General features: G+C 41.4%; 1 protein-coding gene across 1 annotated transcript; it reads right to left on the bottom strand.

Annotated features, from left to right (window-relative positions):
* Positions 1-17,329, bottom strand: LOC133542925 (troponin I, fast skeletal muscle-like). Its single transcript, XM_061887198.1, has 6 exons — positions 17,212-17,329; positions 17,093-17,129; positions 14,495-14,617; positions 10,898-10,993; positions 1,490-1,666; positions 1-1,381 (listed from the first exon to the last, which is right to left on the bottom strand). The coding sequence occupies exons 1-6, from the start codon at positions 17,217-17,219 to the stop codon at positions 1,295-1,297; spliced, it is 528 nt and encodes a 175-aa protein (XP_061743182.1). The 5' UTR covers positions 17,220-17,329; the 3' UTR covers positions 1-1,294.
* Positions 17,330-26,500: the final 9,171 nt, after the last annotated feature.

The raw sequence follows: 26,500 nt of genomic DNA, 5'->3' as shown, positions 1-26,500 counted from the left end.
TTCAGTCAAATGGTCTTTAATTAGCGAAATCAGGAAACATACTGACTTAGTTACTTACAATGGTCCGCCATCAAGCAAACACAAAGGCTGAACTTAAATAACACACTGTAAATCCGCCAAAACCGCCCAAACAGAAAGCAAAGCTGACGCAAACGGCGCAAAAAAAAATAAAAAGGGAAATACAAAATAAAACCACAAAACAGGAAAGGAAGCCGGAACAAAGGAAAAGCAAAAACTCCAAATGTCACAAAGAACATAACAGTTCCCTCACTATATTATATTATATTATATTATATTATATTATATTATATTATATTATATTATATTATATTATATTATATTATATTATATTATATTATATTATATTATATTATATTATATTATATTATATTATATTAGGGCTTCACGGTTGCAGAGGGGTTAGTGCGTCTGCCTCACAATACGAAGGTCCTGCAGTCTTGGGTTCAAATCCAGGCTCGGGATCTTTCTGTGTGGAGTTTGCATGTTCTCCCCGTGAATGCGTGGGTTCCCTCCGGGTACTCCGGCTTCCTCCCACTTCCAAAGACATGCACCTGGGGATAGGTTGATTGGCAACACTAAATTAGCCCTAGTGTGTGAATGTGAGTGTGAATGTTGTCTGTCTATCTGTGTTGGCCCTGCAATGAGGTGGCGACTTGTCCAGGGTGTACCCCGCCTTCCGCCCGATTGTAGCTGAGATAGGCGCCAGCGCCCCCCGCGACCCCAAAAGGGAATAAGTGGTAGAAAATGGATGGATGGATGGATATATTATATTATATTATATAATATTATATTGTATTATATTATATTACATTATCCATCCATCCATTTTCTACCGTTTGTCCCTTTTGGGGTTACGGGGATGCTGGAGTCTATCTCAGCTGCAATATTATATTATATTATATTATATTATATTATATTATATTATCCATTTTCTACCGCTTATTCCCTTTTGGGGTCGTGGGCCGCGCTGGTGCCTATCTCAGCTACAATCAGGCGGAAGGCATCGTACACCTTGGACAAGTTGCCACCTCATCGCAGGGCCAACACAGATAGACAGACAACATTCACAGTCACATTCACACATATTATATTATATTATTTTATATTATATTATATTATAGTATGGTATAGTATAGTATTTTATGTTGCAGTATATCATGATTGAATAGTGCCCTTTCTTATTGTTTTTTCCAACTTCTGTAATCGACACAATTCCAGCAATGTTGTCACAAACAAAGCATGTTGGCCAACAGCAGAAAAACTACATAGCAGCTCAGGCTTCGGTCTCAAACATCTTCTTCCTGCCATCCATCCCAGCTTTGCCTTCAACGTTCTTTCTCCAGTCCCCAGTCTGCTTCTTCTGAGAAGGACATGTACAGTTTGTCAGTCAGACTTATTACGCTGCTATTGAAATCTTCCAGGAAAAATGAAATCAGATGAATAGGTGTTGTGCTTTTCAATTACCCACCTCTTCCTTAACCTCCTTCTTGACCTGCTTCAGGTTGGCCCTCAGGTCCATGGACACTTTATGTTTGGAGCCCAGAAGAGCAGCGAGCATCGCATCAGCTGACATTCTCACCCTCTTGAGGGCCGGCTTCTTAAACTTTCCATTGAGATCCTGAACCATCAGCTTCAGGTCGTTGACCTGATAGTAAAAATATATCGCACTATAAGCATTTTTATATAATAGTGATTGAGCGGATCGGTCCAAATATTGATAATATTGATGTTATAGGGCAGTGTCCCCTGGTGTGCGCCGGGGGTAGGGTGGGGCGCCCCCTGTCGTCTGGATGTCTACCAAACAGCCGGGGCCGGCCCTGCTGGACTGTGTCCCAGGTGTGGGATAGTTGATATGCTCCTCCTGTTGACCGTCTTTGGGGCCCGCTTCCTGATTTCAACCGCCTCTTTGATCCACCGATGGAATTCGTTGCTTTCCATTCTAATAACCTTGGCTGCCTCCCAGTTCATTAGATGGTTTTCCCTCTTGCTGTGGTCTGAAATGGCTGATTATCAGGGGTGTAACGGTACACAAAAAATTCGGTTCGGTACATACCTCGGTTTAGAGGCCTTGGTTCGGTTCATTTTTGGTACAGTAAGAAAACAACAAAATATACATTTTTGGGTTATTTATTTACCAAATTTGTAAACAATGGCTTTATCCTTTTAACAATGGGAACACTATAACAATTCTGCCCACGTTAATCAACATTAAACTGCCTCAACTTGTTGTTCAGATTAAATAAAATGACAAAACTTTTCTTATGGATATAAAAAGTGCAACATTAAACAGTTTCAAGTCAACTCATCATGCTTAATTTATTACAGCATTTGGGAAGCCTGTAGTTGATTTTTATTATGTAAATGTTATATTTTTATCAACATGTGATAGCAGGGACCCTGCCATTCAAACTAGGCTGCTACATTACTAATGATTAATGTAACTGTAGCTGAAAAATAGCACAATAGCAATAGGAGAGACTATTCATCCCTGAACACCATGGAGTTCATGTAGGCTTAATGATGCACTTACAATATTATATCACTAGCATGCACACACGCACGCACGCACGCACACACACACACACTCACACACACCGCACAATGAGCTAACACACACACCGCAACATGAGCTAACGTTACGCTAACAGTTCATTTGCCTTCACCTCAAGCCAGGAATCTGAGTGAGCTGAGCTGCAGTTTTTTTCTAGAACGCTCAATGGGAGGTGTTCATTATAATTTGACGAGAGTCCGCTGCTCACCTGCTAAACACCCATCTGCTCGACGCAGAAGCGCTGACTACATGCGCTCTGAATACGCACTGCTGATTGGTTGTTACCGCTCTGAATACGCACTGCTGATTGGCTGTTACCGCTATATATGTAACTAATCAAATTTTTTTGTGGGTGGGACAATGCTGGGTGCTGTGTAAGAGATGGAGGCAGAACGGAGCGGAGCAGCTTGTTAAGACTTTAGATTAGGTGGCTACTCCACATGTTCGTGTGGAAACTCGTTGGGTACACTTCCGAACCAAAACGGAACCCCCGTACCGAAACGGTTCAAAACAAATACACGTACCATTACACCCCTACTGATTATAGATGTTCTTCCGTTGCTTTCATTCTTGTTGCACGGGTGAGTGTTCCATATGTTTCCTTTTCACATTCTTTCTGGTGTTCCTTTTTTCGTGTGCTGATTTGTCGACCTGTCTCTCCTATGTATGTTTTATTGCATGTTAGGCAAGGGATCACACTTTTTGTCAGGAGGATCTGATCTTTAGGGAGTACAAACCCCGTTTCCATATGAGTTGGGAAATTGTGTTAGATGTAAATATAAACGGAATACAATGATTTGCATTCCTTTTCAACCCATATTCAATCGAATGCACTACAAAGACAAGATATTTGATGTTCAAACTCATAAACTTTAACTCATAAACACCTGTTCCCAATTAGCCTGCACACCTGTGGGATGTTCCAAATAAGTCTTTGATGAGCATTCCTCAACATTATCAGTATTTATTGCCACCTTTCCCAACTTCTTTGTCACGTGTTGCTGGCATCAAATTCTAAAGTTAATGATTATTTGAAAAAAAAAAAGGTTTGTCAGTTTGAACATGAAATATGTTGTCTTTGTAGCATATTCAAGTGAATATGGGTTGAAAAGCATTTGCAAATGTAACCCATATTTAAAATTCCCATTAAAACAAATGCATAGAGTGCAAAGACTTTTATTTTGAAGGGTTACTTCCTGCCCAAAATGGCGCTCGCTTCCTTTTAAGGAAGTGCTGCGCACTTCACTCGTCCCTCCTGTCTGCTGTGGCTGCATGCTGTGAGACGCACTGGAGACAAACTCACAAAATCTTCTTATTTTCACACATTGCAAACATAATTAGGTGAGTCTTTCACCATGGCATAATCAACGGAATTCCAAAATCACAATCATGTGCCATGTCGCCAATATTACGTTTGCATCTGTTTTTAGCATAGGCGCTAACCGCTGCTATTTCCCCATACAGCCAACCTGTTGTATTAACTATCGGGTTGTGCAGGTGTGTTGTTTTGCCCTCGATTGCTCAGGTAATTACTTTTTACTTTCTTATGATCATCCAGCCGATTTATAGGCAACAATTTAGTCCAGCAAAGGGCTTTGCGGTGCTAATATGCTTTAGCCACTTTGTGAATGCTTTTCTAAGTTTTTCTTTTTTTACTAAACAGTCTAGATGGATCGCAGGTGTGTGTATTTGGTTTGTTGCGCAACAATTTAATTTAACTCTGCTTGATTGTTTATTAACTTTGAATGTTTGGACAAGTACCTGAATTTGAATCATGATTCATTGAATTTCTAATAATGAGTATTATCATGAAACTAGTTATATAAGTGCACTTGTAATTGAATCTCTAATTGATCCATGATTGAGTTTTATCACTTTAGATAAGAAATCATGATGTGTATTATTAGAAATGTATTATGAATGTTCAATTTTATTGAACTCATGATTGTATATTAATCAACATGGTTAAATTATGTCATATCAATTGTATTATTAGAAATTTATTATGAATGTTCATTTTAATTGGACTTAATATTGTATATTAATCAACATGGTTAAATCATGTCATCAATTGTTTATTAATACAAAATATTTGTCATTCTGGACAATCGAATGCTTATATTATGCATTCAAGTACATATATAATGTCCAAAGCTTTATCCACTAGAAATGGATTATAATAGCATATTTGATGTATTTGCAAACTGAACTCTCTGGGCAACCAGTGACTTCCAGGAAAGTCTGGATGACAACCGAGAAAGGTCGGTGACGCTGGAGAGACAGCTGACCTCCAGGAAAGACTGGCGGGGTAACAGGGGCCAGCAACTCCTGTTGCAGCACTAGCAAGAGGGCACCAAGCAAGCTACCGAACGTACAAATAAGCAATACCCCCAGAGTCTCCTGAGAGGGGGGGAGGATGAGAGACTCGCTAGGACAGATTCAACGGCAACGACAAGGACAGTGACACGGACACAGAGAAGGCTCAAACAGACCACCTTGACTGGGGAGGCATGGGAAGTGAAGTGCAATTGCGGAAAGATCTGCAAAGGTGCGAGAGGGCTCAAAATACACCAGAGCAAGGCCAAGGACAAGGCCAAGTGTGGACAGGGACGGACACAGGCACACCGCTCAGACGAACAGTCTGGTGAGACGCAGGAGAACCCTAGGCAGGAAGCAAACCTAGAGATCTCTCAGTGCTTGCAATCCCCCAAAACCCCACAAGGACAACCTCAAATGCCGTCCCAGAAAGCCCACCCCAGCCAACGAAGGAAAGAATCAAGTGGCCTAAGATGAGTGAGACCAAGGAGTGGTCCATGCTCTATGAAGATCTGGAAAGGGTGCTTGAAATGGTTCAAGCAGGTTCAGTAGAAAGGAAGGTGGATTCACTCACAGCCATCACCTACAACTTGGGAAAAGAGTTTGGAACAGTGCCAAGGAGAGAGAACAAAGCCAGACCAGAAAAGCAGGCAAACAGAAGAGAAAGAAAGATCAAACAACTTCAGAAGGAGATTAAAACCCTGAGAAAGCAATTCAAATTGGCAAGTATGGAAGAAAAGGAAGGTATAAAAGAACTGACAGCCAGCCTCCGCGAGCAGCTCATCAGGCTGAGAAGGGCTGAAGGGCTGAAGGGCAAAGGCAAAGGCGGAAAAGGCAGGAAGCTGCACGAGCCCAGTTCATAAAAGACCCCTATCGCTTCACCAAGTCACTTTTGGGAGAGGCGAGGTCAGGGACTCTAACAAGTTCTAAGGAGGAGGTGGAGGAGTTTGTTGAAGAGACATTCAGTGACCCTTCAAGAAATAATGCCCTACCAGGAAATCTCGGGCTTGGTACCATCAGTCCACCAACGTCCTCCCTCAGCACAGAATGTCCATCATGGAGAGAGGTTCAAAAGGTTGTCAAGCACGCAAGATCAGCTTCTGCCCCAGGTCCCAGCGGTATACCCTACAAAGTATAGAAGAAATGCCCTAAGCTCCTACACAGGCTATGGAAGCTTATGCGGGTTACATGGGCCAAAGGAACCGTACCAACAAGCTGGAGAAGGGCAGAAGGGTGCTTTGTGCTGAAAGAATGGGGATCCACAAAGATCAGCCAGTTCCGAACCATTTCCTTGCTAAGTGTGGAGGGGAAAATCTTCTTTTCAGTGCTGGCCAAAAGAATGAGCTCCTTCATGACCCGGAATGGATATATTAACACCTCTATCCAGAAGGGCGGTATCGAAGGGTTCTCCGGGTGCCTGGAGCATACAGGGCTCCTCAGCCAACTTATCCAAGAAGCAAAGGAGAAGAAAGGCAACCTAACAGTAGTCTGGCTTGATTTTGCTAATGCATATGGGTCAATTCCCCATAACGTGATCCAAGTGGCTATGGACCATTACCTCATCCCACATCACATCCAGGGGATGATCACCAGCTACCTGGGAGACATCAAGCTACGATTCCAAGCAGCCATGTTCACAGCTAAATGGCAGCCAGTGGAGAAGGGAATAGTGACAGGGTGCACCATCTCTCCCATCTTGTTTGTCATGGGAATGAACCTGATCATCTCTGCAGCGATCATAAAGTCAAGAGGACCAAAGACTGCAGCAGGAAGTCAACAACCAGCAATCAGGGCATTCATTGATGATCTTACCGTGATAACACCAACTCACGTGCAGGCGAGATGGGTCCTGGCGGAACTGGATCGTATGGCTACTTGGGCAAAGATGATCTTCAAGCCCAAGAAATCAAGGTGTCTGGTGATCCAAAAGGGAAAAACAACGGGAAAGTTCAAGCTGCTTGTTCAGGGGGAAGCAATCCCAAACATCCAAGGGAACCCTATTAAATGCCTTGGAAAGTGGTATGATGATTCCATGACGGATAAAAACAGCATCTCCAGCACCGAAAATCAGGTTGAAGAATGGTTGAAAAGGATTGACAAGTCTGGTCTGCCTGGGAAATACAAGTGCTGGATCTACCAGCATGGCTTACTCCAAAGACTTATGTGGCTTTTCACCGTGTACGAAGTGGCGATAACAACAGTTGAAGCGTTGGAGAGGAAGTTCAACAAGCACCTTTGGAAATGGTTGGGGATACCCCCGAGCTTTACATCTACGGGGCTCTACATAAGGTTGGGCCAGCTCCCGCTCCCCCTGTCTTCAGTTCTGGAGCAGTTTAAAGTCGCAAAATGCAGACTTTCCCTGACGTATAGGGACTCCCAAGATCGGCTGATCAGGGAAGCTGGAATAAGAACAAGATCTGGCAGGAAGTGGGCCGCTAGCACTGCTATTGCCCAGGCAGAATCATCTCTCAGGACCAAAGATACCATCGGAAGCCTCTGCACTGGAAGACAGGGTCTAGGAACATCACATTTCCAGCAGTGGTCCAAGTCCACTCCCAGGGAAAGGAGGACCTTGATTCAGGATGAAGTCCGAAACCTTGAGGAAGAAGGAAGAAGAGCTAAAGCCATCGAGCTCGCAACCCAAGGTGCCTGGACAAGGTGGAACCTTCCCAAGAGGAACGTGACGTGGAGTGAACTGTGGAGGCTGGAGCCGTTTCGTATCTCATTTCTGCTTCGAGCAGTATATGACACCCTGCCGACCCCAGTCAACTTGCATAGGTGGGGAATGAGGGAGGACCCGCTGTGCAGGTTGTGTGGCGGTAAAGGAACTATGGCGCACATTCTGTCTGGGTGCAAAACAGCATTGACCCAGGGAAGATACAGGTGGCGCCATGACAAGGTGTTGGCAATGCTCGCAGACATCTTGGAGCAAGAGAGGAGAAAGAAACACCCAGCCAAAACAAAGCCATTGCTGAGCACCATCACCTTCGTGAAAGAGGGTCATAGACCAGTTGTCCAAGGCCAAGCCAACCAAAACCTCTTGCAGTTGGCCCAGGGATGGGAGATGGAGGTCGACCTGGGGCGGAAGCTCCTCTTCCCAGAGGCAGTACTGTCCACCACTCTGAGACCAGACATAGTTTTGTGGTCCCCAGAGGGAAAGAAAATCATCCTGGTGGAACTTACTGTCCCGTGGGAGGAGGGATGTGAGGAAGCGGCAGAGAGGAAGAAAACAAAATACCAACAACTTGTCCAGGACTGCCGGGACAAGGGGTGGACAGCATGGCTGATGACAGTGGAAGTTGGTTGTCGAGGATTCCCTGCGCAATCTGTGTGTAATATGATGACAAAGGTTGGATTGAGAGGTCACTTGAGAAAAACAGCCGTTCGTAGGCTGGGAGAAGCGGCGGAGAGAGCCTCCTGTTGGCTCTGGCATAAAAGGGAGGACAATAGCTGGAAGCCTGGATGAGAGGAGCAGTGATCTGGCCAATCACTGCTGACCCACCAACCGGAGAGTGTTGTGGTTAAGGGTCGAAACACTCTGTGAACGTTGGGACCCCCTGATGACCTCTTGTCCAGGCCAAAGCTTTATCCATTAGAAATGGATTATAATAGCATCTTTGATGTATTTGCAAACATACTTTACTAGTGAAGAGGTAACTAGGTTACTCACTTTGTTTTTTGGACTTTTAGGTCAGGTTTTTTTTCCGGGAAGGAATACCCGGTGCCCCAAACAACCTGAGCTCCCCATCCACTTTAACACTCAACTCAACAAAATGGCGAGCTAAACAACTATGCGGTAGGACAAGCATTTTTTTTTTCTCCTCCGCTGTGAACCTTTTGGATTACTTTTGTTTTTTTGAACTGAACTTTTGGACTGACGCAAAAGTCGTTGCATTTGAACTGAACTGTGGACTGGTTCCGAGAAGGAAGCAGGATTGTATCTCGTATTTCTGTTTTGGGTATTTTTCTATTTTTTATTATGTTATGTGTGGTATTTATGTTCTTGTATCAATACATTTAATGCAGACAAACCCAAGATAACAAGTTGTCGTCGTCTTTCACACCACAGGCTCCTAAATGAACCATCTTCTGTCACACAAGTTACATTCTTAACCCGACTAGCCCATGCTAGCGTTACACATGACATAGATAATGTAATTCTAACATGTTACATAATAAAAACGTATTGAAGTATGCATTTTATGCATTTTGAGCACAGTAGTGCAGTCTCCCTCTCATGCAACTTAAGTAGTACAAAAAAAAAGTGGTGTCAAGTAGATGTACTGCACGGCTGCTTCTAAATTACCCATAAAAAGTGGTATATTTCTCCTGCTTGTGTGAAAATGGCATACTGCCACAGGTAGGAGCATGATAACATGAATGTGCAGTAAATGTGATGATGCACCGTATAGTACACCTTAGAGATGCGCGGTTTGCGGTCTCATCCGCAGAGTCCGCGGATAAACCGCGGGTCAGGTGGTTGACATGACGAAAAAATAGATTTTAATTAGATCCGGGCGGGTGGCGGTTGAACCCTCCGGAAATATTTGATATGCATGGTTCTGTGATCGGTATCCTTTGCCATTCAAAGTGCCATTTTGACCCGTGTCATAAAGCGAGGAAGACAATAAGAGACGCTATCATTCTCCTGAATGACTGCCGGCCGTCACCCAGATAATAAGTATTAGGGCGTGCTATGAAGCCATTGACTTTGTCGCCTTCTACAACATGTACGATCTGCTTGTCAGTCCAGCATCATGTTGTGTGTGGCTTCCGCGGCAGCACGGACACGACTGCAAGGCATACTGGGTGACACAGAGTACACTAATGTTTGTGATATAAACAATTGTAAGACTCTTAGTACTATGCGCCACGCTGTGAAGCCACACCAATTAACAACGACAAACACATTTCGAGAGAACATCCTCACATTAACACAATATAAACGCAACACAACGAATACCCATAATCCTTTCTATTCATGACACTTCCTGACTATTTTATACAACCCCCCCTGTGCGTCGGTAAGGTGGGCGGGGTTGGGGGCGCAGGGGTGTAAAATATATTCCAGGAGTGTCACGGATACAAAGGATTATGGGTATTTGTTGTGTTGCGTTTATGTTGTTACTGTGAGGATGTTCTCCCGAAATGTGTTTGTCAATCTTGTTGGGTGTGGCTTCACAACGTGGCGCATATTAGTAAGTGTTAAAGTTGTTTATATCACAACCATCAGTGTACTCTGTATCACCCAGTATGCCTTTCAATCCTGAACGTGTAATTGCAGAAGCTGCACACATGTTGCCGGATCAACATTCGGTTCCTACATGTTGTTTGAGGTGTCTAAGGCAATGGCTTCACAGCACGCCCATACTCTTGTAATCAGGATGAACGCTATTAGATAGTCGCGGGAACGCTAGCGGCTCCAGTTGTCATCATTACTCTGTGAAACAGGTTTAAATAGCTCTGTGAGTGGTAAAAGCGGACAACCTCTGTTGTATTTTGGCGGGCGGGTACGGTCCTGATTAAATGTTGGTTCGGGTGGACGGCGGGTGGATGACGACTTTGGTGATGCGGATGCGGATGATATAATTGCCTATCCGCGTATCTCTAGTACACACACAAATCTCTATTAAATAAGGCGATCTGAGCCACTTTTCAATTGTACACGCAGTTATAGGAGATCACAAGCAACTAATTGTACACACTATTTTATATATTGCACACTGTTTAGTGTGTGGTATTTATATCTTAGTAAATCAGGCCCAAGTCTCTGAAAATTGGGGCAAAGTTTTGGTGAGAATTTTAGTAACTAACCAGATCCTACGAAATGTGAGATGAACGAAAACAGAGGTTTGATTGTAAAAAGAAAATATTGATAACAGCAATTCTGGCCCTCATGTCGGATGAATACCTACATTTGTACGACCCAGAGGACCTAAAACTTCAGTGAAGTGGTATTTTTAAGCTGTTTTGGTAAGAATTGATTTGCAAAGGAAGTAGAAGACCTACCTCCTTCTCAGATTTCTTCACTTTCATATTCATGTCGTACCTTTCTTCATCCACCAGCTCAATCTGCTTGTGAAGTTTCCGACAGAGCTCCTGCAGGTTGGACGGGAGAGAGAGAAGATGGGGAAATGAGAAAAGTTGCCACACTGAGTTCAAAAGATTTTTGCCTTGAACTAAGACACACAAGGTAAAAACAGAGAAAGTTTATTCCACTGAGTAAATATATTATGTACAGTACAGGCCAAATGTTTGGACACACCTTCAAGCACACCTGTGAAGTGACAACCATTTCAGGTGACTAGCTCTTGAAGCTCATTGAGAGAATGCCAAGAGTGTGCAAAGCAGTAATCAGAGCAAAGGGTGGCTATTTTGAAAAAAATTGAATATAAAATATGTTTTCAGTTATTTCACCTTTTTTGTTAAGTACATAACTCCTCATAGGTTCATTTAGAGTTTTGATGCATTCAGTGAGAATCTACAACGGGAGAGAGAGAAGATGGGGAAATGAGAAAAGTTGCCACACTGATGATGACAACACTAAGTAATGATGACAACTGGAGCCGCTAGCGTTCCCGCGACTATCTAATAGCGTTCATCCTGATTACAAGAGTATGGGCGTGCTGTGAAGCCATTGCCTTAGACACCTCAAACAACAACAAATAGTTGCCCCATGTGTCATGAAAAAAAAGAAAACACATTGAATGAGAAGAAGATGTGTCCACACTTTTGGCCTGTACTGTATATGTAAAAGTAAGGGGATCACATATGACACTCTTATTTTTTAATGTTACAAAATCGCGGGCTCTAAAAGACATCTAAAATGTTGACTAATGGCACTGACATTCAGTCTGTATAAAGCAGGGGTCTCAAACTCAATTCACCTGGGGGCCACTGGAGGCAGAGTCTGGGTGAGGCTGGGCCTCAAGAAAAGATTTCTTAAAACAAATGTTGCATACTCCTCAATATGTATCGCTTGTGCACCCCAACTTTTTCTTTGCAAATAAGACACGTCGGGGTGCCAACAAAGAAATATTGCATCTCCCACCACTCTTCCTGGAATTGTCTTTGCTCATCACTAACCTTTCTCTTCACTGCAGACTTCGGAAAAGACATGTTTGGGGTTGTGGAATATATTTTTATTTAGCCGACGCACGGAGAATAATGTTTTTTCCGCAATGTGTGTCATTCCGCTGTTCCTTCCTACAGCAACATGGTGGTCGGCGGATAATAGCCGGGAAAGTACCTGGATAGCGAGCGCAAAAAAGTGACAGCTCCCGGAGTGTTATCCGGGCGTCATATAGTGTTATATATATATATATATATATATATATATAATATGTAGTTTTCATCGTGTGAGGCAATGCAAATTAAACAATAAAAAAAATAAAAAAATAACTGTTTGAAGTGGTCCAGGTTGTTACGTTTTGGAGGGCGCATTGAGATGCGCGGAGGTGTCGGCCTCTAGATGCCAAAAGACTGGAGCAAGCAGGAGTGAAGGTAGGAGCTGGTTTTAATTATAAAATACAACAAAAAACTTGACAAAGAGAAAGGAAAAGGTGTGCCACCCCACGGAAAGCTAAATGCTAATCGTTAGCAAGGGTAGAGTTCAAAGTCCATATAGAGGCGCGATCCAGGCGTGCGGAGGGAAGCTAAGAATTAGCAGGCTGAGTGCAAAAGAGAAAACCACACGTAACTGTTGCATAAAGCAAACGAAACAGCCAGGCTGAACTAAGGTAACAGGTGGGCTTAAATACAGAGAACATAATTACAAACCGGTGTGTGAACGGAGCGTGCAGGAAGAGCAAATTAAGTTGTCATGGTGACCATACAAAACAAGGTAGTGCGCTAACAAACTGGATCGGTAGAGTCTAAAACATGATCAGAACATCGTAGGACAATACAAAAAGGACTCAAACAGACTAGATCTGTGATCCGGAAGCCGGATCACAACAAAGGTTATCGGGGACTGTTATTACTGACGGACAGGTGTCGCGGTGTGACTGCAGCCAGGCACGTAAGAAAACCCTCGTCTCCATAGCAACGTCTCTGTCGCTTTCACTCATTTGCCGCTTTTCCACTAACGCAGGGGTAGGCAACCCAGAACGTTGAAAGAGCCATTTTGGACCCAAATAACACAAAGCTGTCAAGCGCCATTCATATAAAACTTGCAGGCCGCACTAACCATTACCGTGAATTGAGTAACGTGGACCCCGACTTAAACAAGTTGAAAAACTTATTCGGGTGTTACCATTTAGTGGTCAATCGTACGGAATATGTACTGTACTGTGCAACCTACTAATAAAAGTTTAAATCAATCAATCAACATTAAACTTTCATATTAAAGGCCTACTGAAATGAGATTTTCTTATTTGAAGGGGGATAGCAGGTCCATTCTATGTGTCATACTTGATCATTTTGCGATATTGCCATATTTTTGCTGAAAGGATTTAGTAGAGAACATCCACGATAAAATTCGCAACTTTCGGTGCTAAGAGAAAAGCCCTGCCTCTACCGTAAATCGCAGACGATGACGTCACGTTTGATGACTCCTCACATATTCACATTGTTTTTAATGGGAGCCTCCAACAAAAAGTGCTATTCGGACCGAGAAAACGACAATTTCCCCATTAATTTGAGCGAGGATAAAGATTCGTGTTTGAGGATATTGATAGCGACGGACTAGAAAAAAATAAAAAGTAAAAACATTTTAAAAAACGATTGCATTGGGACGGATTCCGATGTTTTTAGACACATTTACTAGGTTAATTCTGGGAAATCCCTTATCTTTCTATTGTGTTGCTAGTGTTTTAGTGAGTTTAATAATACCTGATAGTCAGAAGTGTGTCTCCACGGGTGTCATGACGCGCAGTATCTAAGGGGAGTCGACGGCAGCTATGGACGGCACAAGCTCAGCTTTTCTCCGGTAAGAACTGACTTTTTAACCACAAATTTCTCACCGAAACCTGCTGGTTGACATGTGGTCGGGATCCATGTTCTTTCTACCACGCTCCGATCCATAGTTAAGTTTCACCTCCGTGAATTTTAAACAAGGAATCACCGTGTGTTTGTGTGGCTAAAGGCTAAATTTTCCCAACTCCATCTTTCTACTGTGACTTCTCCAATATTAATTGAACAAATTGCAAAAGATTCAGCAACACAGATGTCCAAAATACTGTGTAATTATGCCGTTAAAGCAGACGACATTTAGCTGTGTGTGTGCAGCGCCCATACTTCCTAAAAACCCCTGACGTCTTGCGTACACGTCATCGTTACACGACGTTTCGAAGACGAAACTCCCGGGAAATTTAAAATTGTAATTTAGTAAACTAAAAAGGCCGTATTGGCATGTGTTGCAATGTTAATATTTCATCTTTGATATATAAACTATCAGACTGGTGGTCGGTAGTAGTCGTTTTCAGTAGGCCTTTAAGGTGGGGGCCGCAAAATGTCTCACGGGCCGCAATTGGCCCACGGGCCGCATGTCTGAGACCCATAGTATAAAAGGAACATTCTCTTAATGACATATGTTTTTATTTACCTCACCAAACATAGTGTAAAATGTGATTTGTGTGACGATTTGTTTGCAAAGTGTACCTGCAGCTCCTGCATGCATCCCGGGACAGAGAGGGTAGGGCAGTTTTCCTCCAAGTATATCCTCTTCTCTTCCTCCGCCTTCTCAGCCTCCTCATCCAGCATGGCCTGACCAATCTGCAGCAGCAAACTCTGAGGTACAAGAAAAGCAGACACTTCCTTAACCACATACAATAAGCTAAATTAAAACATTTAGATTTTTTTTTTAGGGCTTCACGGTGGTAGTGGGGTTGGTACGTCTGCCTCACAATACGAAGGCCCTGAGTGGTCAGGGTTCAATCCCGGGCTCGGGATCTTTCTTTGTGGAGTTTGCATGTTCTCCCCGTGACTGCGTGGGTTCCCTCCGGGTACTCCGGCTTCCTCCCACCTCCAAAGACATGCACCTGGGGATAGGTTGATTGGCAACACTAAATTGGCCCTAGTGTGTGAATGTTGTCTGTCTATCTGCGATGGCCCTGCGATGAGATGGCGACTCGTCCAGGATGTACACCGCCTTCTGCCCAATTGTAGCTGAGATAGGCACCAACGCCCCCCGTGACCCCAAAGGGAATAAGTGGTAGAAAATGGATGGATAGATTTTTCCCCCATTTTCCCGCATGTTGGCCTCCCTACTATGGTTGCTGGAGCTTATCCCAGCTGCTGAGTCAATCACAGGGCACATTTAAGCCAAAGACCATTCACACACACACACTTTTGTCAGAATTTTTATTGATTAACTTAACACTTATTTTTGCCGGATAGTCAAACCTCGGATTCAGGAGGAGCAGTGTGGTTTTCGTCCTGGTCGTGGAACGGTAGACCAGCTCTATACTCTCGGCAGGGTCCTTGAGGGTGCATGGGAGTTTGCCCAACCAGTCTACATGTGCTTTATGGACTTGGAGAAGGCATTCGACCGTGCCCCTCGGGAAGTCCTGCGGGGAGTGCTCAGAGAGTATGGGGTATCGGACTGTCTGATTGTGGCGGTTCGCTCCAAGTACGATCAGTGTCAGAGCTTGGTCCGCATCGCCGGCAGTAAGTCAGACACATTTCCAGTGAAGGTTGGAGTCCGCCAAGGCTGCCCTTTGTCACCAACTCTGTTCATAACTTTTATGGACAGATTTTCTAAGCGCAGTCAGGTCGTTGAGGGGATCCGGTTTGGTGGCTGCAGGATTAGGTCTCTGCTTTTTGCAGATGATGTGGTCCTGATGTCTTCATCTGGCCGGGATCTTCAGCTCTCACTGGATCGGTTCGCAGCTGTGTGGGAAGCGACCGGAATGAGAATCAGCACCTCCAAGTCAGAGTCCATGGTTCTCGCCCGGAAAAGGGTTGTGTGCAATCTCCGGGTTGAGGAGGAGACCCTGCCCCAAGTGGAGGAGTTCAAGTACCTAGGAGTCTTGTTCACGAGTGAGGGAAGAGTGGATGGTGAGATCGAAAGGCGGATCGGTGCGGCGTCTTCAGTAATGCGGACGCTGTATCGATCCGTTGTGGTGAAGAAGGCAAAGCTCTCAATTTACCGGTCGATTTACGTTCCCATCCTCACCTATGGTCATGAGCTTTGGGTTTTGACCGAAAGGATAAGATCACGGGTACAAGCGGCCGAAATGAGTTTATTTCGACGTGTGGCGGGGCTCTCCCTTAGAGATAGGGTGAGAAGCTCTGTCATCCGGGAGGAACTCAACGTAAAGCCTCTGCTCCTCGACATGGACAGGAGCCAAAAGAGGTGGTTCGGGCATCTGGTCAGGATGCCACCCGAACGCTTCCCTAAGGAGGTGTTACAGGCACGTCCAACTGGTAGTAGGCCACGGGGAAGACCCAGGACACGTTGGGAAGACTATGTCCCCCGGCTGGCTTGGGAACGCCTCGGGATCCCCTGAGAAGAGCTAGACGAAGTGGCTGGGGAGAGGGAAGTCTGGGCTTCCCTGCTTAGGCTGCTGCCCCCGCAACCCAACCTTGGATAAGCGGAAGAAGATGGATGGATTGTTTTTGGGATGTGAGAGACCAGAGTACAAATACATCTCACGCACACACACACACACACACAGACACACACAGACACACACCATGCAAACTGCGGGTTTTAGCAAAGATTCAAACACTCAACATCCTGACTGTAGCTCTATATAAAATAGTGTATGCGTTAAACACACTGTATACCACTGTGCAAGTAAAATTGCATTTGTGTCCAAATATTGGGTTTTTCACACAAAAAAAAAATATTATGCAGACAAGTTATAGCCAGATTTATCCATATTGAAGTGTGATCGATCTGATTTAAAAAAAAAAAAAATTGACAGCACTAATTCTTTTCATAGTTAGACCCGCTCGACATCCATTACTTTCGGTCTCCTGGGGGGGGGCTGCCCACATATGCGGTCCTCTCCAAGGTTTCTCAAAGTCATCATTGTCACTGTCACTGACGTCCCACTGGGTGTGAGTTTTCCTTGCCCTTATGTGGGCTCTACCGAGGATGTCGTTGTGGTTTATGTTGTGGTTTGTGCAGCCCTTTGAGACACTAGTGATTTAGGGCTATATAAATAAACATTGATTGATTGATTGATAAGAAACAATATACTTTACATAACAAAAAAAAACACGGCCAGGTAATGTCACAATGTCATTTTACTGTACCTTGAGGTAATTCCTCCGGCTTAGCGTCATCTTTTTCCTTCATACAAAAAAGATGCAACAGAAGATTTATGCATGTTTTAAACATCAATAACGTACATTTGAGAGAGATTTGCACTTACTCTGCCATGATGACACTGCAGCCAATCCCTGCCTGAAGAGATGAATGTGTTGCAGCAGACCGCCTCTCTTTATAGTGTGCGGTTTTGTGCGTATTTGTGCATGTGTGTTCCACCAGTTGTCCTCAGAAGCCGTAAGAGGAATGTGCGACTTATGGGGTTGATGTGGAGCAGCTGAACAACAAATGCTCCAGGAATTTTCTTGTAGAACATCTCTAGACGGTGAGACACCACAATAGTGCTGCCTCGACAATGTTTTAGGTCATTTTCTCGATCATTACATACAATATGTCAGTTTCATAATTTACAGTAAAAGGATGATTTAAAAAGAAAAAAACTTTGGAAAAGAGTTTTGTAATTCAAGCGGCAGAATGCCAAATGCAATCTAATGTTCATTTGAAAGTGCACCTTCATATATTAGAAGTGAAATGTTTGTCACCACACTTTAATTTGTTGTTGTTACTTTAACAGTAGTTATAAAGTAGCTACACAGTATTGGTTTATGTTCTAAGATTGTCTGAAAATACCAAAAAATGCCTATTGACACGCTGAGCCAGGGCTATTCAACTGGCGGCCTGGGGGCCAAATCCGGCAATTGAATGAAACCATGACTAAAACTAGAGTAAACCTATTGGTAGATCTTGCATTGACATCTTAACCTCCTAAAAGCCAGCCTGCACTACAGCAGACAATATTATTTTGCATAGCAGGGCTATTTTCTGAAGAAATATGTAACTGATAAATTAAATGTTCACTGCAGAGGATGCTGCATGGGTCTCAAAAGAAGAAGAATATTAAAGGGAGAAATCCAATTTGTCCATGGGTCCTTACCTTTCTGGAAATGTGGCCCCTAGAAAAATGTTGTTGAATAGCCCTGCTCTAAGCCCTATAACAGGGGTTCCTAAACTACGGCCTCAGCCAGCCATTGTCCAAAATCCGGCCTGTGGGAAGTCCGAAGTTTAAAAAAAATTAATAATTTTTGGAACTTTTTAAAAAAATTATTATTTTTAAAAATCTGTCCATTCTAATCCATTTTGTACCGCTTGTTATTATCGCTCAGGCAAATCATATTGTCTTAAAATGCATTTTCCCATCAATAACGTGAACTCATCGCGCTCGCGCCACACTGTGAGCGCATGGCAAGAATATATGTATATATATATATATATATATATATATATATATATATATATATATATATATATATATATATATATATATATATACATATATATATATATATATATATATATATATATATATATATATATATATATATATATATATATACACACACACACACAGTGGGGCAAAAAAGTATTTAGTCAGCCACCGATTGTGCAACTTCTCCCACTTAAAATGATGACAGAGGTCTGTAATTTTCATCATAGGTACGCTTCAACTGTGAGAGACAGAATGTGAAAAAAAATCCAGGAATTCACATTGTCGAAATTCTAAATCATTTATTTGTAAATTATGGTGGAAAATAGGTATTTGGTCAACCATTCAAAGCTCTCACTGATGGAAGGAGGTTTTGGCTGAAAATCTCCCGATACATGGCCCCATTCATTCTTTCCTTAACACGGATCAATCATACTGTCCCCTTAGTAGAAAAACAGCTCCAAAGCATGATGTTTCCACCCCCATGCTTCACAGTAGATGTGGTGTTCTTGGGATGCAACCCAGTATTCTTCTTCTTCCAAACACCACGAGTTGAGTTTATACCTAGATGGATACATGGATGATACAGCAGAGGATTGGGAGAATGTCATGTGGTCAGATGAAACCAAAATAGAACTTTTTGGTATAAACTCAACTCATCATGTTTGGAGGAAGAAGAATACTGAGTTGCATCCCAAGAACACCGTGAAGCATGGGGGTGGAAACATCATGCTTTGGGGCTGTTTTTCTGCTAAGGGGACAGGACGATTGATCCGTGTTAAGGAAAGAATGAATGGGGCCATGTATCGTGAGATTTTGAGCCAAAACCTCCTTCCATCAGTGAGAGCTTTGAATGGTTGACCAAATACTTATTTTCCACCATAATTTACAAATAAATTATTTAAAATTCCAACAATGTGAATTCCTGGATTTTTTTTTTTCACATTCTGTCTCTCACAGTTGAAGTGTACCTATGATGATCATTTTAAGTGGGAGAACTTGCACAATCGGTGGCTGACTAAATACTTTTTTGCCCCACTGTATACATGGCCATGGAGTCAAAAAGTTTGGGGACCCCTGCCCTATAACATGCCTCAAATATTTATGAAACATATTTTAAATGATAAAATGTATATCCTCACTACTCATGAATCTTCTGCTTGTTGTTCACTCAGAGGAAGGGCGTCTTTGTATGATACTCGTTGGTCATCCAGCCTGCCATAGAGCTTGTAACTGATTGAATACTTCTGCACCGCCACTCTACAAAGACTCGCTGTAATGCAACCATTAGACAGTGCAAGAAGTCAACAGTGAGGAAGTAGAGGAAACATTTTTACATTTAAGTGGCAAAAACTTGATCAACTTTGTGTACAATTGTTTACTGTTACACCGTCATCCAGTGTACATACACATACAACTTGTATTTTCAGCTGCATTTTATATTTAGTAGTGAAATACGTTGAATATCAAAATAGAGCAGGGATTTTTTTTTGTACTTTAACTTTTATGTGTAATTGATTTAATTTGATTTATTATTTAAAGTACCAGTACAGTAGAAAAAAAACAAGTTGACTCTGTATTGAAGCTATTAACCTATTCATCTGATGTATGACACCGAAAGACTTACAAAGTTTGCGAATAAATAGGTATGATCACAACAGTATCAATCTCATGGATATTCCCAAACCATTTAGGGAGACAATATTTATACATGAGCTTGCCAGTCACATGGTCACGTGACCTAGAGATGGGAACCGCAGATCTCTTCATCAGCAACAACTATTCAAATCATGCAGACTTTGTGAGAACCAAAAAAGATTACTCTGGGAACAATTATGATACAGAACCTTGTAATGTTGATCCTGAATATAAGGAAAATGAGCTACAAGTTTTAGAAGCTCTGCTAAACAAATCCAGCTTTAGTGAAAACCTAAGCATCATGTAGCAATATTGCCAAGTGCTAAACAAGATAAAACAATAGCTCTTACTTCGATGATGACTGATCGGGTTGTCCATATCTTCACGTTTAGATGAAGAATTAATCTTGATCCACTTGAAGGGTTAACAAGGAAAAGTCTCCCTGCAGACACTGTTGAGTCAATTGAATGTCACAGATGAACAACTTGTAGTTTCAAAGACAAATCCTCCTATTATCCAGATGAAAGGCATGATTTCAGAGGTGGGTAGAGTAGCCAGAAATTGTACTTAAGTAAAAGTACTGTTACTTTAGAAATTGTTTACTCAAGTATAAGGAGTAGTCACCCTAATATTTACTGAGTAAAAGTAAAAAGTAACTGATGAATAACCTGTTCGTTTAATGATGACGGCAACAAGTAATGCACAAAAACATAAAAATAGCAATGAAGAAATTCAGAGCCAGGAATATCTCTTAAGCAACTAAAACAATAATAGACATATTAAATAATATGTATTTGGTTTTACACTGTATTGAAAATAAATTTGAAAATAAATTTTACCTTTGCAAGCTCATGATACTATTGGCTAAGTTTTATATTCATAAATGTAAGTTTCACAATACCCAACCTGTTTTTTGTGCCTTTAAAAAAGATTTAGAACTGTACATTAAAGCACTCTACCTCTATCAACCAAAAAGCTCTGAAAACAATGATGCTGTGTTCCAAATTTAAGTTATTTACTGAGATTGAGTGAGCCTGTGGCTTTGCACTTTGTTTATTTTACATATATATTTTTTTTGCATTCTATTTTAGTTACTTTGAATTTACAACCCCCTAGCCCTGTTTTGTACGGTTTTTATACTGTTTTGTACTGTTTTTGTACTTACTGTGATTATTATTTTCAACTGTTTGTAAATGTTGAAATTTATAAATAAAGGTTTATAAAATATAAAAAGTGTGCAGTTAATCATGTGACCGCCAGGCTCTGTTTGATTGGTGAAACGAAGTCAAACGTCACCAGTGACTGCATTTGATTGGTGAAACGCAGCCATGTGATAGATCCTACTTTGAAGGTCTGTCTGACAAACCAAAACAAACAAAGCCTGCATTAACAGATCGATAAAAATCAGTAGCGAGTAGCGAGCTGAATGTAGATAAATGGAGCAGAGTAAAAGTAGCGTTTCATCTCTATAAATATACTCAAGTAAAAGTTAAAGTATGTTGTATTAAAACTACTCTTAGAAGTACAATTTATCCCAAAAGTTACTCAAGTAGATATAACGGAGTAAATGTAGCGCGTTACTACCCACCTCTAATTAAACTTTGACGAGCCAAACGTGATGATACAGGAGCAGCAGGACATCACTTGTTTTGCTTGTATCTGCTTGTTTTAATGAATACTTGGGCCTACTTTTAATTTTTATTCATAGCTGTATGTAGAAGTGGCTGGTTGTATCCGCTGCTTTAATGTCTTTAATGTCCTTTGGCTTCTTTGATGTTTGATGTTTCCCTCTCTAGGGCTATGAGTTGTTTTAAATAAATAAATGATAAATGGGTTGTACTTGTATAGTACAGTTTGTTTTTGTTTTGTTGTTTTTTTCCCTTGGCCTCAGTCTGGACCCCTCTCCAGGGCCCAGGCTTGGACCGATTTTTTTTTAAATTTCATTTAATTTTATTTGAATCTTCTTTTTTTTTCTCAAATGTTGGTCATTATGGTGATACTTGGAGAGCCAAGTGTATTCTGAGCTGGTACTTCATAAATAAAGGTTTGAGAACCCATGTAGTAGAGTATTGTATCATGACTCAAGTATCAGGATACATATTGTATTGTGAAGTCCTTGCCAATACCCAGCCCTATTGTTGTGTTGTGTGTAGACTCAGAGACATAGCTCAAACTCTTGAGATGCGGTGTCCACCAGTTACCATAGGTGGGCCCTCATGAAGCATGGAGCCCAACAATCCGCCAGCCTGGTGGGTTCCCGCAGGCAGGGCATCAATACAATACTTGAGATCCATCTGTCCAGTGTCATCCAAGACTGAGGTGTATCTCACAGGGTTATGATACAGCACGCTCATTTGACATTCCCATCGTCGGACATTCGGGTATTTCTTGACAACTCCGGTGTTGACAGTGCACCACCATGGTAAGAATTTTAGGAATTGGTTTGAGACTGCTTATTTGTATGTACAAGCAAGCTTGTCTTATTTGGCAGCTACCTACCATATCTGATGGTATAGCCACCATATCTGGTGGCCGCCCCACTATTGAATAACAACGAAAAGGGATTGACAAGATAACAGATGCGATTACCCTTAAGCAAGGCACCGGACACTCAACTTATTTGGCTCGTGTTAATTCTGTGTTCATTAACATGATGTAGGGATCTTCTGATACTCTTTCAAAACTGACTTCGACTTGACTTGCATCCTCTTTTGAAATCATTTTTGATGTACTGTTTGTGTCCAGAAGCCCAGACAGCCTAATCGACTTTGAAATGCAAGTTTTAGGTAACTAAGGGAGCAGGGGGGATTAGTACCTTATTGGGAGCCAGAACAGAAAATAACCCTTGGCAGCTGTCACTTCTAAATTTAGGAGGATTTATTGTGCTCACTTGTTCCCAATCAGCTGCTCCAACTCCCCGCTAAACAGGCGTCAAATTTTGGACACAGAAAAAATCTACAGAAAGATATTACAGTCTTCTTTTGTCATCATACACAACAATAGTGCAATAGCATTGGTATAACTATAGCATAATCAAACAACAAGCAATCTAATGCCTCACATTAAATACTGCCTTCATCTATTTGTTTTATTTCTGAACATTTAATATACAATTTTATCATCCCACGGAGAAATTGAACTACAAAAGCTAAACGATTTGCCGTGATTCTAAGTCTTTTGACTACTATCTTAGCAGTTGTAGGTATCTGGAACCTGTGCACAGCTGGGAAAATGAGCCCTAAGTTGAGTATGCCTCCCATTTACAGAATTAAAACTTATAACCGAATGTAAAAAAAAAAAAGACATAAAACAAAACAAAAACAAACCTGTGATCAGGACTTGGACTATGGAGCGGTTTGTTTTCCCAGGGTGCAGAGCGACTGGACTGAACAAGGCGTGAAGATAAAGACATGATTTGATTAATCTATCAAAAGAACAAACCAAAGGCACGCACCCGGCGGAGATACAAACTTAACTAGGAACAAAAACATAAACACATAGCCTGAACTATGGATATAAACAAAACGCTAACTGTGGTGTGAAAAAGTCAAAAACAACAGAGCAATGCCATGAGCACTATGGCATGGACCGCGTAATCATTCGGATATCAGGTGTAATGTCGCCAGGCTGACTACCTGGCAACTACAGGCTTAAATAGTTGTGTCATGATTGACAACAGGTGCGAGTGTCCGAACACCAGCAGCAGGTGAAAATCATGCCAGCATGGCAACCAAAACAAACAAGGGTGCATCAAAAAACATGAACTAATGGAGTCAAAAAACAAACCAGAAACTAACTAAACAGAATCCAGACCACAGAACATGACACCTGTGAGCATAAAACAAGATCTGTTTTGGCAGGTAATCAAAAGTTCAATAATTTAGTAAAAAAAAAAATATATATATATTTTGTCCAGAAATCGTAAAATAATTGAATATCTTGTCAACTGTTTTAGTATTTTTTTTAATCAAAAGTACTGGAGAATGTGGGCACCCTGAAAGATATGCCACCAAATCGGTGCAATTAGCATCGCTAATGCAGCTGAGAGGCTCCAGCACCCTCCGCGACCTCGAAAGGGTCAAATAGTAGAACATGGATGGATGGAAGACATAAAATGTCTAAAATTATACCTCAAGTTTATTTTCTTTAAAAACCATTCGGTTAAAATTCACACTTTAGTCAGGTTCCTGTTGTGATCCGGTTACCCGGATCACACCTCTAGTCTATGTTTGAATTCCTTTTTGTGTTTTGATTATTTCTGGTCTCTTCCGATCCCTTTGTTTGAGCACTTTCTTGTTTTTATTTGTCACCATGGCGACTTAATTTGCTCCTCCTGCACTGGCTCCTGACGCACACCTGTTTGTGATTATTGCTTTAGTATTTAAACCGGCTTGCTACATGAGTTCTGTCTGGATGTTTTGTTTGCTCTATGCAACAGTTGCGTTGTTTTTTTCTGCTTTGTATTTACTCTGCTAAGTCTCGTCTTAGCTTCGCGTGCGCTCTGCCCGTCGTTCCCTACTGGACTCTGAACTGGATGCTTGCTAAACATTAGCATTTAGCTTTCCGTGCATAGGCACGCCATTTCTTTGCTTTTTGTCAAGTGTAATTTTGTCATTTTTATATTAAACAAGTTCCTACCTTTTATCCTGCCTGGTCCGAGTCCTGCAGCATTTGGGGGTGACAACTCGCGCGTTCAAATGTGTCCCAAACGCAACAGTTCCTAGGTTTTCACTCAGTCACGTTACCTTATTAAAACAATAAATATTAACCAAGTGTAATGCAAAGGAAGGGGCTAATGAAAACTGATGGAAAATAAATTTACATACAATTAAGCAGTGCTACAAATAAATACATTCTAACTAAATTCAAAATAAATGATAAATGGGTTGTACTTGTATAGCGCTTTTCTACCTTCAAGGTACTCAAAGCGCTTTGACACTACTTCCACATTTACCCATTCACACACACACCGATGGGGGGAGCTGCCATGCAAGGCGCTAACCAGCACCCATCAGGAGCAAGGGTGAAGTGTCTTGCTCAGGACACAACGGACGTGACGAGGTTGGTACTAGGTGGGATTTGAACCAGGGACCCTCGGGTTGCGCACGGCCACTCTCCCACTGCGCCACGCCGTCCCAATAAAGATAAAAATAAGCCCTTTGAGACACTTGTGATTTAGGGCTATATAAATAAACATTGATGGATTAATTGATTGAATATATGTTTTTCTTATCTGAATTCTAAATAAAATTAAGTGCAAAATAAAATACAGCTTCACCGGTTTGGTTTTAATGTTTGCGCTTAAAAACTTCTACATGGCTTTAATTCCAGACTTCTTTTTGTTTGTTTAACATTGTCATTACTGCCACAAGTGGTGGAAAAGTGAATTGCAACTAAGTACCGCTGCGGCCCATACCGTCCACAGCTGAAGAACAGATATTTTTGGCAGCCCTCTAAGGGGCGCGCGGGAGCCAACAATGTGCCCTACGGTTAAAAAACACTGGCATGCAGGCCATGTGGCTATACTTCATGTATTTGATCATTCTCAGCTAAAAACTCACTCACGTTTTAGTCATTTTACTCAATCTTCAGCTTAGGAATCTTGTACTTAAAATGAAATAAAGTTGTCCTAAATGGGCCAATACACATTTTGGGTCGTTCAAAATGTATCCTAGCAAGACATTGAAACAATGTTGAACACTTGTTGAATTAGATCTTGACGGTGAGCGACTCAAATAATAAATCAATTTTGGGTTCTGACGTTGATTTGACCATGTAAATCTGATCATTTCGTAAAACCCATATTCTACAACACAAATGTTGAAACAGCATGGTTTTTGGCGGCATTTATTGAATTCCAGGTTGTGACGTTGATTTGACCATTGAAATCTGGTCAATTCCAAATTAACAACGTGGATCCAACGTTAGACATTAACGTTGTCTCAATTTACAAATACAACTATTTTGCAAACTTATGTTAAAGTAAATTAAAGGACATGTATGTATAATCAATGTTGTATCATTGTTTTATGCTTGCTGGGATATTATCCGACTTAAACGTGAAAACAAACAGAAATTATAAAATGTATATTTATTTTGAGAGTTAAAACCATAAATGGCACAGATTTGGTGAAATGATATTTCTTATTGCTTTGTAAATACAAAAAGGTTTTGACTGCAATGCAAATCAATCGATAATTTAAAAAAAAAAAATTAAATAAAATAAAAAATATATATACATATGTATGTATACAGATTTTCTTTTTTATTATCGACTGATTTGCATTTAAGTCAAAACCTTTTTTGTATTTAAAAAGAAACAAAAAATAAAGTTTCACAATTTTATTTGAAAAATTAAAAAATATATATATATATATTTATATATATTTTTTTAATTATTTTTATTTTATTTTTTATTATCAATTGATTTGCATTGCAGTCAAAAACTTTCTTTGTATTTAAAAAGCAATAAGAAATTACATTTCACCGAATC

The sequence above is a fragment of the Nerophis ophidion genome, linkage group LG25 (assembly GCF_033978795.1).
Source record: "Nerophis ophidion isolate RoL-2023_Sa linkage group LG25, RoL_Noph_v1.0, whole genome shotgun sequence".
Lineage (NCBI taxonomy): Eukaryota > Metazoa > Chordata > Actinopteri > Syngnathiformes > Syngnathidae > Nerophis > Nerophis ophidion.
This window is presented reverse-complemented; position numbering and strand designations above follow the sequence as displayed.